At 36.5% G+C, this 17,201-nt stretch overlaps 1 protein-coding gene across 1 annotated transcript in view; it reads right to left on the minus strand.

Moving 5' to 3' along the window:
* MAST4 (microtubule associated serine/threonine kinase family member 4) overlaps positions 1-17,201 on the minus strand; it is a 978,185-nt gene that overhangs the window by 146,260 nt on the left and 814,724 nt on the right. The window contains exon 5 of the mRNA XM_006902373.1: positions 13,680-13,768. Within this exon, the coding sequence (XP_006902435.1) occupies positions 13,680-13,768 (89 nt within the window). The remainder of the gene's footprint in view (positions 1-13,679; positions 13,769-17,201) is intronic.

The raw sequence follows: 17,201 nt of genomic DNA on the forward strand, positions 1-17,201 counted from the left end.
GGGAGAGGAGTCTTTATCATTTTGAAGAAAAAGAGTGATCAACAATAGGACACCAGGAATTGTCATTTTTACTAAGGTTAGCTGAGGCAGTGGAGGTTGGTGTGTGAGACTGTGTCAGGACATGGCAGACTTCAGAGCTGCTGTACTACGGGTCTCAAGTGACTGGACAGCACATAACAACAACTACAACAGCTAAGGTTAGCAAACAGTTTGTAAAATTGTAGAGGCATATAATCTTACGTTATCCTATTTCTTAAATACAAAAAAAAGCAAAGGATTATTCATCTCACATACTTTGGACATGTTGTCCGGAGAGACTAGTTCTTCACAAGGGACCCACTGCTGGGAAAGGCAGAAGGTCTTAGAAAGACACAGAAAGACCCTCAACAAGATGGTCCGACTCAGTGAATATAACAATAGTTTTGAGCACGTCAGAGATCATGATGGCTCAGGATGGGCAAGTTCCAGACCTGTCGCTCATAGGTCACTGAGAGTCATAATCAACTCATAGACATCTAACAAGTGCTACAGAAATGTCCAGGCTGCAAGAGGGTATCTCTGCCTTTACTGAAAGAATAACTTTATTAAGACAAGTACAAAGAGTGTGTGTGGTAAATAATATTTTGAGCATGAGAAGTCTGTTGTAGATTTTGAAGAAAAGTTACAAACTAAATTAAGCAAAGGATCTATGACACTCAACTTTTGTCTCTAATATCACTTTACCTGAAGACACATCTTACACTGTTCTCTAAAGGCCATTCATCTCTATTGCCTAAGTTGGTCCCAGCCAACAAAAATGAATTCCAAGGGACATCTTCTTCACTGCATTCAACAGACATGACATCAAGAGTAGAAACATATATCTGTACAATCTCCCCTGGGAGTTTGTGGGTTGAGAGAAACAATTGTACTATCTTCGTTGCTTATCATTTCCTCCTTTTGTAGGCTGAGGCATAAATTTTGGAAGAATTCTGAAAAAATTCTGTTGCTCAAAGACTTGATCACTGAGATAACCACTGGCTTTATGGGCTGACATTCCTAAGAGCATGAGGCGGGAAAGAACCGTGTCACTGACAATGAACTTGCCAAGCATGGAGAAAGCAGACAAAGCAGGGTAACTGGTTCAGGCAATCCTTGGAGCAAGACCAGCCTTGTTAAACAATGCAACATACAAGAGAGGACAACAACAAATGGGGGGGGGGGATGGCAGAACCACAGAAGATTAAAAATAAGGTCTCAAAACAGTAATCTTTTGCTAAAAAAAAATCATGGAAAGAAAATGAGAAGACAAATGTAAACTGGAAATTAATATCAGTAAATTATAAAAGCCTATAATCTGTATCTCACTTCTCATAAATCTAAAAAAAGATAGTAACCACAAGAGAAAAATTGATGAAAATATTGATAAAATAAGAGGTATAAACAGAAGAAGTGGCCTCAAGAAGGTGGTGTGCTGGCAACATAAAAGCAGGCAGTCAGCTCTGTGGGAGAAAGACAGGCAATCTTGTCCTGTGTGATTCACAGGCTCTGAAAACAAGCTGCAGGGCTAGTTATGAGTCATTTCTAACTTGATGGCATATAACAACAACAACATATAATAAAAAGAATCTCTGGGTGGCACAATGGTTATCACTCACTATCGAATGAAATATTAATGTTTCGAACAAAACTCAGAGGTATTTCAGAAGAAAAGTCTGGTTGTGACCTTGAAGACTGTTTTAATAGGCCCTGTGGTGCTGACTCTCTCCTAGATGACAACCTATCTTGCTGACAACTGCCACAGCCAATCAGCAGGCTCCGTGACTGCCCATTTAAGAGCATCATCAGATGTCACCACTAGCGCCAGCAACTGCAGCTATTCAGTGAGCTATATGACTACTTCCTCTGCCAGAAGATGGCCCCTTCCTCCCCATGTCTTTTAAAAGGCCAGTTCTTCTTCACACCACGTGTGAACTTTTCTGACCCATCCTGCCAGCCTGTCTCTCTGTCTCTCCCTCTCTCTTCGGCCCAAATCAGTAACATCACCCAATAGCCTGAGAGCATCAACAAAAGTTTCTATGCTTACTTTTGTTTTCTGCATATCTTTTACCATACATGTATGATGTACAGTCCTACTTGACACACACTGGGTTGTCATGAGTCAGAAGTTGCTTGATGACAATGAGTTTGATTTTATGGTTATAGTAATAAAACATGCACATTATAAATCTGAAGGTATTATGTTTGGCTTATCTTGATAAGCCAAATATTACCATGCCATAACATTCAATGATGTTAAAGGCAATGTAAAATAAAAAATTCAGAATACACTTTAGCCATAAATAGATCTTCCTGGGTGGCAAAAATTATTTACTCTCAATTACTTAACCGAACTGGATACCCATGAGCTCCCAAAAGAACAAACCAACCTTTCTTGGAGGAAGTGTAACCTGGGTACCACTTAGAGGCAGGGATGGTAACACTTTGTCATACACACTTTGGGCATGTTGTCAGTAGAGGCCAGTCTTTGGAGATAAGATAGAAAGTCCTTAGAGATAGAAAGGTGAAGGGTCAGAGAAAGAGGGGAAGATCTTCAACAAGATGGGCTGACACAGTGACTGAAACAACAGCTTGAGCATGTCTGAGACAGAAAGGATGACACAGACTAGGTAAAGGTTCAAATTGTTCAATTGTTGTTTAAATGGTCATTATTAATTGTCATCAACTTGATAGCTCTTAACAACAATTTAACCTAAAAGGTGGAGGTTCAAAGCCTCAAAATCTATTCCATAGAAATAAAAACCAACAAAATCCTATAGGGAAGTCAGATTGTGTCACATAGAAAATTGCCATGAATTGGCACTGACTCAACGTAACAGGTTTGCTTTGTTGTTTGTATGGATAAATACATACATAGACACAGAGGGTACAAAAAAGACTTCTGAGAACCAGGAAAGCCATAACAATAGTTTTGTTACAAAGTAGATTTCTAAGGGTTTTATATCTTTATATTTTCCTACAAACTCAGTTTCACTGATATAATAACAAAATCACAGTTTATGTTTTAACCAAGCCAGCCTTGAAGATTAGCCATGGGAGTATAAACTGCAAAATCTTGTAACATTTTATCATATCATTAAAATGAGTTAGCTATATAAGGTACTTGGTTGACACTGTGGATCAAAAATTTAGATTTTATTAAACACTTACTATTCAACTTACTTCCAAATTTATAATCCATGCTTTTCCTCAAAAGAATAGATTGTTATGAAATTCCTTGATGACATCAAGATGCCACTAGATTATATATGGTCGCGTTCTTGCTGACTTCACTGGTGCACTGAAATATTTAGCCATCTTGTACCCTAGACTGCTTCCTTGAATCCAACAGCCCATTCTATTGAATTCTTTTCCTAACTCAACCTCACAGGTGGTCTCTTAAACTTTCAACTCTCAGCTCCTGAATGCTTGCCTGCAACAACACTGCCTTAGCACACCCAATTTACTTTCAAGTTCAGTGAATGAGTTGTATTAATGAATAGAATCAACATAATCCAAATGGAAGGTCTAAGAAGACTCTAAAACGAGTTAAAAAAAAAAAGAAGGTTCCTGAAATTTTCTGAAGTAATTAAAGTTATACTGAAGCAACAGTGTGCAATGTCTCTTAGGTGCTACTTAGAAACCATCTTCATGTATAAACTGTCTTTTGTTTGTTTAACCAAAGCTCCATGGGGTGGCAGGCATGGAATAATGAAGGGTCACAAGTAAAAATGCTCCTGCTGAGTCCTTTTGAATCTGGGATGTTGTGTTTTGTTAAACAACACCAATGTGCCCACTCTCAAGCTTCTCTGGGTTTCCCAAGTTTCTATTTGGAATAGTTTTGTGTAGTACGATTGCCTCATGTCTCTACTTTTTCTTTCTTTCTCTCTCTCTCTCTCTCTCTCTCTCTCTCTTTCTTTCTTTCTAGGTCTTCTTTAATCTCACTTTAATCTTTGAACAAGGATTTAATGAACAGAATGGCTTCAAAAACAGTGAAGAGTTGTCCATCAGAAAGGATTACTTCAGAAAGGATTAATCCTTTAGAAAGGTACCTCATAACAAAACAATTTGTGTCATCTAGTCAATTTTGAATGCCAGCAAGTAGATTCTGATTCTGACCCACCGTGACCCATTAGGACAGACAGTTTGAAAGCAGATTGCCTCAATTTTCTCACACATAGTGGCTGCTGGGTTCAAACTACCCACATTGCAGTTAGTGGTGAAGTGTTTCAGCCACTACATGAGGGATCCTATGCATAAGTACAGACATAGTATTAAAGTAATACATAAAAGTTCTCCGAACTATCAAAAGATGCTGTTGTTGGGCATGGCTGTGTTAGAGTCAATCCATGGCTGACCCTTGAGCAGACTTTCAGAGGCAGTTAGTCGCATGGGAGGAGAATCCTATAAACACTGTAAAAAATGCTTATTTTAGGGATAAGAATCCCCAAAGCAGAAAAATTAGCGTCATGCTATCTTAAGAACTTATTATTAATTCTGGAACTGGGTACAAAAGTCAGAATCCGTTTTATTAACAGTAGGCAATAGCATGTCTGTTCATAAAGAAATGGATTCATTAATATTTTCAGTCTAAAATGTAAAAAGCATCCAAAAAAGGGGTGGGGGTTGTTTTCCAACTAGATATTGACCTAATAGGCTATAAGCTTTGAGAAGTTTAAGGATATTTCTTCTTTTTAATAGTTTCTAGAAATTGCCCAATATAATTGTTGTTGTTAGGTACCACTGAGTCCAATAGCTCACTGCAACCCTGTGAACAACAGACGTGAACCCCGCCCTACCCTGCACCACCTCCATGACCTCTGATATGCTCCATTTTGACAGTCCTGCATCAATATTTCTCATTAAGCATCTTCCTCTCTTTCTCTAATTATTCAAGGCCAACAGCCACCAAGGAAACAGGGACGTCAGTCCTATAAGTTCAAGAAACTGAACTCTGCTAATACTTGGCTAAGCTTGAAAGCAGATTCTTTCAGAGTCTCCAGATAAATGCCCCATCCAGTGACCACCCAAGAGTGAGGAACTCAGGTGCGCCTGGCCAGAGCGCAGATGTACAGAACTATGATACATTACTAAATAGATGCCGTTTTAAACAACGGGGTTTTTTGCTTGTTTTTTTTTTTTTTTAAATAACGGTTTTTGTGGTGACTTCTTATATAGCAAAAGAAAACTAGAGGTTTTCTTTTATAGATTTTATTGTTAGCTTCATTTTACTATAATGATAATAGCTACTGATTTCTTGGACATTCATTTCTATTTTCCAAAGGCAATGTTAATTTCTTCTTTGCTTTCAAAAATTCACTATGAGTATGTAACAAACATATGAATAAGTATGTCTGTGTATATATACTTTAACACATATTCATATAATTTATACTTTGCCCTTTTTTCACTTAGAAATCTCTGGCAACTTTCTAATTCAGCACATTTAAAAATTTACTTTATATTTTTTAACAATCACATAACATTAGATTATATGTCGGAATTATATTTATTTATTTATTTTTAATTTTTTAAATTTTTGTGTGTGTGTGTACTGTCAAACTGGATCTGACTGGTACTGGAGAAGATTTCCCCTCCTCCTCCAGCAGAGCATCTGGTGGATTTGAACTGCACACCTCTGGGATTGCAGTGCAGCTTCTTGCCACTAGACCACCAGAGCTCACCATGCCTGAATTATTTTTTAAAAATTTTTTCCTATTGTTAAGAAAGTACAGATAATACAGTACTTCCCAACTCAACATTTTTCACACATGCAATTCAATACCCATTATATTAAATGCATTGTTAAACTATCACCAATATCTACTGCTAAATCTTCATTCCCTAAACCTAGAAACTCAATCATATTTACTAAACCAGTTTCTTATTGATGAACACACTGAACAAGTAGCTATTAACAACTCGTCTTTTCATTTGCTAGCTAGTTCTAGCAATTCTAGATTTATGGTTTTTTGTTATTTTATGAGCTCTGGTGGCCTAAAGGGTAAGGAGTGAGTTGTGCTGCCAACCCAAAGATGGGAGGTTTGAATCTACCAAGTTTCTCTGTGGGAGAAAGATGGACAATCTCCTCCAATGCACTTGACAGCCTCTGAAATCGTACTGAAGAGTCATTTAGGAGTCAACACGGCAAACTAACCAAAATGGCTGTACCAACTCACATCATCTAAATGCTGTTTGAGGGAATACTTTTCCACATTCATGCTAACACCGACTTCTACAATGAAAATTTAAAAAAAAAATATAATTGTAAAATGATACTGTCTCATTACTCTAACCATTCTTCTAACTGAAATGAAGTATTATTTCACGGTTTGGTGGACTGTAAAAGCAGTCACTTTTTCTATGACATGACATTTATAATTTAATGTCTACTTTTTTTCCCTGCTGTTTCAAATTTCATATTTATTTACATGAGTGTTTTTAACTATTAAGGGACCCTTGTATTATATTATGTTCCATGTCAGTCTGCTAACTGAAAGATTGGTGGTTCAAACCCACCCACTGCTCCTAGAGAAAATGGTGAGCAGTCTTACTGTGTGAGCTCAGAAACCTGATGGTATGAGACCCAAATAGATGGCAGTGTGTTTATTCTGATTAATATGAGTTCGCTGAATATAAGAAAAATGTGTTTGACAGCTGTGGGTTAAAATATTTTACTCACTTTGTTAGCCTCCACTTAATATACATAAATTCTTGTTTTAGGAAAGAATCATCAGATCTTCTGAAGGGCTATTTTGTTTGATACGGTGCCAGGACCTCTTTTTTCCACTAACACACCTATGCAAACATGTTCTTGTTCCCCTCTGCACTGGTTCACTTGGTGGGGAAGGTTCATGCGTCAGTGATGAGCAGTTTAACTCATAGAATTCCTGCCAGTGAAAACCGCAAAGTAGAACTTTATCTCTTGGGATCAATAAGCACTGAGGAGCAATTTTTCATTCTCTTGCTTTGCAAACAGACAGCTGGGAAGCCTGTCCTGGCATACTGTGAATCACACACATGATAAAAAAATGTAGTGATGGAAAAAAAGAGGTACACGGTGTCATGAGAGAAGCAGTTCCACAATCCCAAGACCTGAGGACTGGGCCTTTATTTAATTTACATTTTTCATCTTCTTTTTATACAGAACAGGCATCTATTAGACTCTGTTAAGTGTCACTTTTTACAAAAAAGTTGGATAGACTTCTACTACCTACTACCTCTGAGGTAATAACCTACTATCTCCATAGTATATAGAAAAACTACTCTCAGAATTTACAAGAGACAGGCCACTTTTTCTGATTGAACATTAAAATTATTGCATTTAAGTATCAACCTAGAGGGTGGTGGTTCAAACCCACCAAACAGTACTAGGAAAGCAAAGCAAACCTCTTTTCTAACATTTAAAGGAGAAAGCATTCCACACTTACTCCATGGAAAGAAAAGAAAATAATTAAAAGGATAATTAAAGCTGTGACCACATTTTCTCATTTCTTGATACTGGGAGAAAAGACATTCACAGTAATAAAAAACTAATCAATGGGGATATAAAGAGCAGTGTAATTGTTACGGAGCGCTACCAAAGGAGTAAAATTTAAAAAAAATTAATCATGTCTGAGTTATATATCTAAGAATTCACTGCCTTCAGGTCTGAACCCACTGATAGCTGACACTCTAGGGGGTTTTCAGAGGCTTCTTCCTGTGGAGCCTTTGGTGGATTTGAACTTGGCCCCTTTAGGTTAGCAGTGTAACTCTCTATGGATGATGACACCAAAATTTCCTGTGTAAGGAATAGAATTCATCAGTCACTTTTTATTAGGCGATGACTCACAGTAATTCTATGCACAGAGGAACTAAACCCTGTCTGGTCCTCATAATTCCTGCTGGGCTGGAGCCCAGTTTTGCAGCCACTAAAAGTTCATCTTGTAGAAGAGCTTTCTCTCTTCGGCTGACTCTCAACTTGATCAAGCATGATGTCATTTCTCGGGACTGGCTCCTCAGATAATATAACCAAAGTACCTAGTATATTTTCCAGGTATAGTGCTGGGTCGTGAAGGAATGTAAAGATGAAAAGATATCGTTCCAGCCCCTAACCAGTGTATTTGCTTGACCTTTTGTAGACTTATAATGATGTATGATGGGCAATCTCCTCCCGTGGAAGGGGCAGCTATGAGTCAATCAATAAGAGTTTTAAGCAGTAGTCTTAGCTTGACTTTTTGCAGATTTTTACTATTGTTAACTGTTGTGTACCTTCAAGTGGGAAATGACTTCAATGGATTTTCAAAGACAGTAAATTGCTACAGGAAAGACTGCCTATCTTTCTCATGTGGAGCAGCTGGCGGAATTGAACCATGTATCTTTGAGTTGGCAATGTAACTCCTTACCACTAAGATACCAGTGTTCCCTCTATTTTTACTACTGTGATGTTAGTGTAATATAGATCTCAAACATATAGAAGTTAATAATATAAAAGTCACATACCATCATACAATAAAAATAAAATATTTTTAACTGTTCACTCTTTTACTCAATTCCATACCTTAAAAGTACTCATTCTTAAAAAACTGGTCTTAAAAGCACATGCTTTCATTCTAATGTTCTTTAGATTTTATACTGGTCAGAATCTATTCAATCGTTGTTAGGGACTTTGTTTAGGCTCTTATGACAAAAGCATTGAGGGTGTTGCTGGTTGTCCCTGAGTCAGTGCTGGCTTCATGGAGACTCCATGCACTAAGAGTAGAACTGTTGCTGCAGGAGCAGATATTTCTGAATGTAACTTATAAAAAGAAGATCATCTGAGTTTTACTTTTCTTTTCTACTACTGTCTCATGGATTTGAGCCATCAGACTTGAGGTTAATGTCGATGGTTTTGTGCTGTTGAGTCAGAACCGAGTCAGAGATGACTATTTGAGTGAGTTTTCTGAGGCACAGGAGGAGACTGTCAATCATTTGTGTATTATTTTTTATAGATTATTCAAATAACATATTTTCCTTTCTATTTATTGTCTTTTAAGTACTGATCCATCTTTCTAACCTTCTCATTATGATGAAATAGATGTAAAAAAACATTTTTTATGTCATTATGTCCACCATATTGTGTAACCACCATCACTAGTCCAAATTTTTTCATCAGATGTCTGTCTGACATCTTTCATTAGTGTCTGTCCCTTAAACAGCCTCTGTCTACCACCTTCTCCTCCTGTTCCCTGGTCACTGTTGTTAAGTACCATCATGTTGGAACCGACCCTAGTGGAACTTCCAGTGGGTTCACAGAGTTAGTAAGTCCCATATGAGGAGATCATCCATCTTTCTTCTATGTAGCAGCTGGTGGATTTGAACTGGGTGCCTTTGGGTTGGCAGAGCAACTCCTTACCACTAAGTCACCAGAGCTCCTTGCCCTGGAAGCTACTAAAAACATTTCTTCTTTATCTGTTTGCCTATTCTGTCTATTTCATATAAGTGGGATCATACAGTATCTGTCCTTCTGTGTATGAATTATTTCATTGACTATAATGTTTTCAAGGTGTATACATGTTGTAGCATATATCAGAACGTCAATTTCTCTTTATAGCTAAATAAATTCTAGCATATGCATATAGCACATTTTTTCTTATCCTTTCATCTGTTGTTGGATACTTGGCTGTTGTGAATATTGCCACAAAAGGCTTTGGTCTAATGCTTTAAAAATATGCCATTGAAAATGGAATTGCTAGAGCAGAGAGTGGCCAAAATTATTGGGGCAGCTATTGCTGCCAGTTTAAGGCCTGTGTCAGGAAAAGGAAGTACTACTCATAAACAATGCCACCCAAAGGTAATAAAGGAGGTCAGAATTGCTTCCACTGTGGAAAGCTGGGCTACTTCAGTAGACAGTGTCACAGATGAGAGCCACAGATAGACAAGAGAGTACAGAGGAAGCTCCCATTCACTTGCTTTAAGTGTGGATCTGAAGAACACTTGGCCCACATCACGTCCTTGTGGCTGACAGGAGTGACAGGCCCCAGCTCCCAGCTGGAAACAAAGGAGGACGCTTCAATGATTCAGATCCTGGTAAGTATATTCATTTTCTCCTGAACACAAGAGCCTATTATTCAGTTCTAAAAGCCTTCTGAGGTCCCAATTCTTCTCACTATTTCTTAATTGTTGGAATTGACAGAAAACCTCATAAGCAGCTCCTTACTTCACCTCTGTCTTGCATGTGGACTTCCGAGCTATAAAACAACCCAGTGGTAGATGGAATTTGGTCCAGGACTTAAGAACAATAAATGATAGAGTTGAGCCTCTACATCTTGTGGTTCCTAACCTTTATACTATAATAGACAAAATGCTAGTCAATAAGCCTTTTATTTTAAGAACTACCTTCCCTCTGTAACTTGATTTGTGCCACTGTTAGAACGTCTACTTGGAACATTATTGCTTTTAATTTTTGACTCATGTACTTTTAACTTGTTAACTAAATTTGTGTCTTCTAGGCTGCAACAGTTCCGCGATGCATCTTCAAGGATATGAATATGTATGGCTAAGCACAACTGATAACAGTGTGTCTAAATTCCAAAATCAATCTCCACAATAGTCTACGTGTTTCTTATTGCCAAAGGGACCCTTTAGAGTAGTGAGAGAAGATCTTCACCTTGAAACCTATAGTGTCCCTTTTCAGCAGGAAGTAGCTAAGAGAATACGCTGTCCCCTTTTCCTTATGAATCAGGGTGAAATCTCTCTCAGGGAGGAGTGATAGGGAATGGCAAAGGACACACTGACAAAGGAGATTAATCAGAACTGGATTTGACAAGCACTGTGGCAGTAGGACAATTAAAACAGACTTTCAAGGAATATTTAACCTGAATCCTTCTGATCATATGGAGATTTGGAAAGTATTTCTTTGAGCTTATTATGTTTAATTTGCTTTACTTGTTTGTTTGTGTATAAAGGATGCTCATCTAGATGATAACATAATTATGATAAAAACAAAATGGGGGAAATATGGGAAGCCAATGCTAAATATTTGTAATGAACTGAATGCAATTTAAAAAAAGAAAGTATTTGAAATTAATAAATCATTGCATATATAAAAAAAAGAAAATGGAATTGCAGTGTTATAAAAAATTTTTCTTTTGGAATTTCTGAAGAATCACCATACTTAGGTAAGATTCTTTGGTAACTTTTTGTTGCTGCTGTTCAACATTATATGTTTATTTTAGTTAAGATAGATACAAGAAGTTTATTTGTATTCTATGCTGTATAGTGCTCTGTGTATGATAATGTTATCTATTATCCATCTGATAGCTATTTAGGTTGTATTCAATATTCGGCTGTTACAAACAATGCTGCTATATAAGACCAAGGATAGGTTTCTTTGTGTGTTATTTAAGAGTTTCTCTAAGAATAACATTTATCTGGGAATGTCATTTTAGAACTTCAGTAGACTTTTTATGATACTGCAATTTTCCCAATTTCTATTTTAAATTTTTATTTAACTCTCCTTTACTTATTATCACTGTTGTTGTTGTTATGTGTAATTGAGTCACCTGTGATTTATAGTGAACCCATGTACCAAATCTCCAAACTCTGCCCTATCCTGAGCCAGTCTGACTCTGATAAATTTATTACCATAGGGAAAATGATATTTCATTCAAAAGAAGTACACAACTACCTTTCTTCTTCTTTCTCCCAAACATCACAAATTAACTCTTACCCTGTAACTATTAAGTTAAAGAAGTGTGACAGCCCTATGTTTAAACATAAACCAGAATCATCTAATCACACATCAGTGTCATAAAGAGTTTTCTTAAGAATGCAGTGGAGATACAGAGGTCTTCTCACCTCTGTATCATTTTTCATAATGTCTTAAACTATCTCACTAAAACAAAAATACTCTTCAAAATCTGTGAAAGGCACTCAAAGTAAAAACACTTTCTGTTTTTGGACCACCATCTGCCTGTTTATTTCTACTATACAACCATACCCACACCTACGCATACTATTTATACATTGGGAATTTCTCTTCTCTGACTTCATGTCTACCTACCAAATCCTGGCCCATTTTTCAACATCTTTGAACAAGTGGCTCCTTCAAACTCTCCCAGACTTCTCTGATTAGATTAACCCTTCTCTTTGCAATATCTTGCATAGAACATTAAGCAACAATAAAACAGTTTTCAATGGATGGATTTGTAATATACATAGACTTTCCTTAGGATTCTATAAAGTATTCGAGGCCACGGGTCATCTCCAGAATCATGATAATCTTTCTAACGCCTATTTCAAGAAAACAGATAAGTTCAATATTAGTGAGAAAACTGCTGAGTCTCTAACATTAATCCTTTTCATGGGCGAGATCCTGTGTGATGGTTAGTTGTAAGGAATTGTGCTGGCAACCCAACGTACATGATTCAAATCCACTGGCTGCTCAGTGGAAGAAAGATGGACAATCTATTCCTGTGGGATTAACTACCTCTGAAAATCCACCAGATGATCAGTTAGGGGTTGGCTCCGACTCGACGGTACACAACAACAACATGCATATTATTTTAATTTCTTCCTGTGATCGTGTTTATAGAAAGGAATATGTCTGTAAGGGAGCTCTGATGGCCTTGAGGTAAGAAGCTGTGCTGCAATCCCAAAGGCATGCAGTTTGAATACATCACTTGTCCTGCAGGAGAAGGATGGGCTATATCCTTCCATGCAATTAACATATTCGTTACTGTTGTACTGTGTATCATAGAGTCAGAAACAATTCCTAGCTGACCCTCTGGTGGGTTTTCAGAGGCAGTTAATCGCTCAGGAGGAGATTGCCCATCCTCCCATGGAGCAGCTAATGGCCTTGAACCGTGTGCCTTTAGGGTTACAGTGTAGCTTCTTGCCACAAAGGCACCAGAGCTGCCTCTAAAAACCCAGTAGAGGATCACCTATGGGCTAGTTTTCACTTGATGGCAAATGACAACAGCAGCAGCACAGCAGCATTCTGCCTACAGAGGAACTCTAAGTGGTTTTATGATAAGGAGGTGGGTGCTATCGATTCAGAGGTACTTCAATCCACTAGCTGCTTTGCAGGAGAAAGATGGGCACTCTCCTCTTGTGCAATTAATAGACTCTGAAAACCCTCTGGAGATCAGCTGAGTCGGTTCCAACCCAGCAGCACCTAACAAGGTCATATACTGTTATAAGGAGCCGTGGTGGTGGTGTGCATTGGGCACTAAGCTGTCAATCTAAAGGTCAGTGGTACAAACCCACAAGTGGCAACTCGGAGGATGGGAAAGATGGGTCATTTCCTTTCATAAAGGTCTGCAGACTAAAAAAAAAAAAAAAACAATGGAGAGTTGCCTTGAGTTAGAAACTGAATTTCTGGCTTTGGGTTTGGTTTTCTGATTTCATTCTGTCTGTATTTTCCAAAGATAATCCTAAATTGGAACATACTATCCAGAAGTTCAGAAAGAAATATGAAAATGAATGACCTTGACAAAAATCCTGCACTCCACAGTCTAAGCTCTCAAACAGAGGATACGGTTTGAGTAAACCCAACAGAAATAAATAGTTGGTGCAAATCAGGAAAACAAGATGTAAATACAAAGCTGATTTTCAAAATGCCTGAATATTAAAAACAAACACAGACCAAAAAACCTAGGAAAAAGAAGTAAAATTAGCTTCAAGTATGTATGATGAGTTACCTGCATGAGCAGAGAGAGGTGAGTGCGGTCGAGGCAATGCTGGTGACTGCCCATTTCCTATCAAGCTCTTCCGATTGCTTGTTCTGCAACTGTCAAAAGGAAAGGAAAAACAAAGTTTTAAAAAGAGATAGCATCAATAATAATAACCACAAGAGTGTTCATCATAAGAATATTCAGGAGTGGCTCAAAGCAGGCACGGGCTATGTTTCACAATCTATCTCTTCATGCTATTGCTAAAATTACTACAAGTTAGAGTTCATTCACTGTCTCTGTGGAAAGCCTCTATCTCAAACATAATGTATTCACATAGCTTAGCTTCATCAATATTCTTCACCAGCAGTGAAGCTATAATCAAATGCCTTCTTTCCATTCTTGACTGCAAATATGTGACATGTCGTACACCCTAGTAATAAATTAAGGTTTCAAATCAGCAAACCACAGGTAGCATCTTTGTTGACATGAAATTTGTAATACAAAATTACACGCAACCAAGCTCAATGACATTAATCTTACAATGATGCACTAATTAAAAATCTAATTATTTAGACAAATTTCCTATTTGTGGCTTTTGTCAATAGAACAGCTCAAAATAATTGTATTTCACCACTCACTCATTTTTCATCTTGAATATTTCATTCAAATTCTTTAGTAAGGTAAATGTTTTGAAACAATAAAGACATTACAGTTAGGATTAAAGTAACAGTGATGGTCTTTATTTCCAAAGCTTTGTGCTGTTAGTTACTTTTGAATGGGTTCCAATATGGTTGAAAAGAATGAAATGCTACCTAGTCCCACACTATCTAATCAACTGCTAGCATATAAGGATAAAATTGTAGTTTCTAAAATTGTTCATTTGATAACAAAGACACTTTCATAAATCTAAGAGTAAGATATACATAAGATTGGTTAGAATTTTTATCACATTTTCATTTGCTTTTCTTCAATACACATGGGCACATCATGGAATACAATAGTTAGTAAAGTCTAATAAAACTGTCATTGTACCTCACTGAATTCAACTAGAACAAGGCTCTAGTGACAGTGACTCTTATCCTCCCAAATATGTTGGGCCCACTCATCTTTCATTAACTATTTTAATTATTAATTCAGAATAACAACTTAATTGTTATATTGGGTTTCTGAAATGGGAATTTCTATCTAAATTTGCAATTATAAATTAAGTATACTGAGTAAACACATTCTGGAATTTTATGAAATATTTGGAGGCAAGATTTCTAAATATTGCACCCCTGGCTTTTCAAATCATATCTTATTTCTTGCATTAATATTGGCCTAAGAGTTCACTCTTTCTCTTAGTGTTTGCTGCTTGTTATAATTTATCGACATCCTATATTTATAATTTCTTAAGGTCAGGCGCTATCATTTTATTTTCCTTACTGAGGTAATCAGCAACTCTAAGCATTATCTGTGAGTTTAATTAAGATCATGTTTACTTAGCCTTAAAGGAGTTGTTGAGTAAGAATAGACCCTTGATACTTAATTATGAGGGTGATTTGTGGTATTATCAACTCATCTACCAAGAATTGTATTTGACCTATTAAATTCATAATCATTAAATCATATAATTTGTTTAATAAAGATACTGCATAATGTATTCAGTGTTAGTTCATAACAATGTCTCTTCATTTTAATACAAGAATATTAAGTATATCAATTTGCTGATGCTAATAAAAGAAAAATTATAAGTGGCAGATTTATATTTTAAAATATTAGCATATTTTGCAAACCTACTGAAATTATCACTTCATAAAGACTTTCTTTTGACAAACCCAACTATTAATATTTACATATTTAAATGAAATTATTAAGAATTGTATTTCAATAGAAATCTAATATTTCAAATAGAAATACCATTGAAATATGTTTACTTAAAATAAAAATTTAGAAAATGCTATTTCATTAAGGAGAAAACTTTTTAAACATGGAATTTTCCAAAATATTTCTTATAAACAATGACTAGTGTTTAGATTCATAGAAAGCAAAAAATCCACAACTGTACTGATATTTTTTTCATGTGTTAGGTTATTTATTGGTTTGCAAAAAAATCATTCAAACACATACGTTTCATACATGTACTTTGTATCCTATAAGATCAATAATATATATTGTATATTATATAATTAGTGGGAGGAGGAGGAAGGGTGAAGATTAGGGAAAGATTGAAGATTTGAAAGAACTGTATTGATATTTAAAGATTTCAATAAAATACTTGGGAAGTTCTTGGAAATGTGATTCAAAAGCTTTAAAATAAAGGACAGCATCAAATAATACTAATAACAACAAAAAAAATCTAAATAAAATCTGAACACAAAATACATTTCTTTGGTCAATGTGAAAGTTTGTCTTACTCATCCTGAGTTTGCCTACTTACTTCACTACAAGACTTAAAATCTTTACAAATAGGTAATTTATTATAAGTAGGATTTAGGGCTAAAGAAAAGTGACATCTGTGAGCACAGTAAGTTGAAAGAAATGAAAATCAAACTTCCTCAGAATCTGAATTTGGATTATAATTCTTAAAGTTCTAGTACTGTGTTGCAAGGAACTCTGATGGTGTGGTATATATTGGGTCAGCCTGTTAAAAAATTGGTAGTTCAAAAACACCAGCCACTTCACAGGAGAAAGATGGGCAGTTTCTTACCATAAAGATTTACACTCTTGGAAAACTGAAAGAGAGTCACTGTAAGTCAAACTCAACTCAAAAGCAAAAAATTTTGGCTAATATAGTGTAGAAAACCTTAAATAAGCAGAAAAACTTCTTGGTAAATTCTATGACAATTTAAACCAATAAGCTGAAAATGCTTTCTCTAACCTCTATATGCCTCTGTTAGACCACCAAGTTTACTCCAACTCTTAGTGACCTTGTGAACAAGAGATAGGACCCTTGCCATATTCTGACCTTCAATAGTAAGCTCATTATTGTTGTCAGGGCCAGCGAGTCCATTCAGACTAACAGTAACCCTGTGTACAACAGAACAAAACACTGCCTGGTTATACACCAGACTCACAATCATTGCAACATTTCAATCCATTGTTGCAGTCACTGTGTGAATCAGCCTCACTGAGGATTTCCACTTTTTACCACTCTTTTAGGGATCAGTCCTTCCTAGTATCATGACCAAAGCACATGAGGTGAAATGTCTCCATTCTTGTTTTTAATGAGCATCTTGGCTATATTTCTTCCAAGACAAATGTGTTCATTCTTCTGACAATCAATGGAATATTGACTCTTTTCTGGTGATACAGTAATTTAAGACATGCACAGCTCCCTATGCACTATGCCACCAGAACTCCCTAATGCAACTACATCGATTATTTGGATTTCCTTATTTATTGTCCCCCCTTTTTCATACACATGAACACCTGAAAATATTATGGTTGGGGTCAGACACATTTTCATCTTCAAAGTTGCATCTTTGCCTTTGAATATTTTTTTAATTTTTTTTAAATTCCATTCATTCATTGTTGCACCCTTCTCCCCGCACAAACCCCTCCCCCCCC

The sequence above is a fragment of the Elephantulus edwardii genome, unplaced genomic scaffold (assembly GCF_000299155.1).
Source record: "Elephantulus edwardii isolate Elephantulus edwardi_28Jun2011 unplaced genomic scaffold, EleEdw1.0 scaffold00400, whole genome shotgun sequence".
Lineage (NCBI taxonomy): Eukaryota > Metazoa > Chordata > Mammalia > Macroscelidea > Macroscelididae > Elephantulus > Elephantulus edwardii.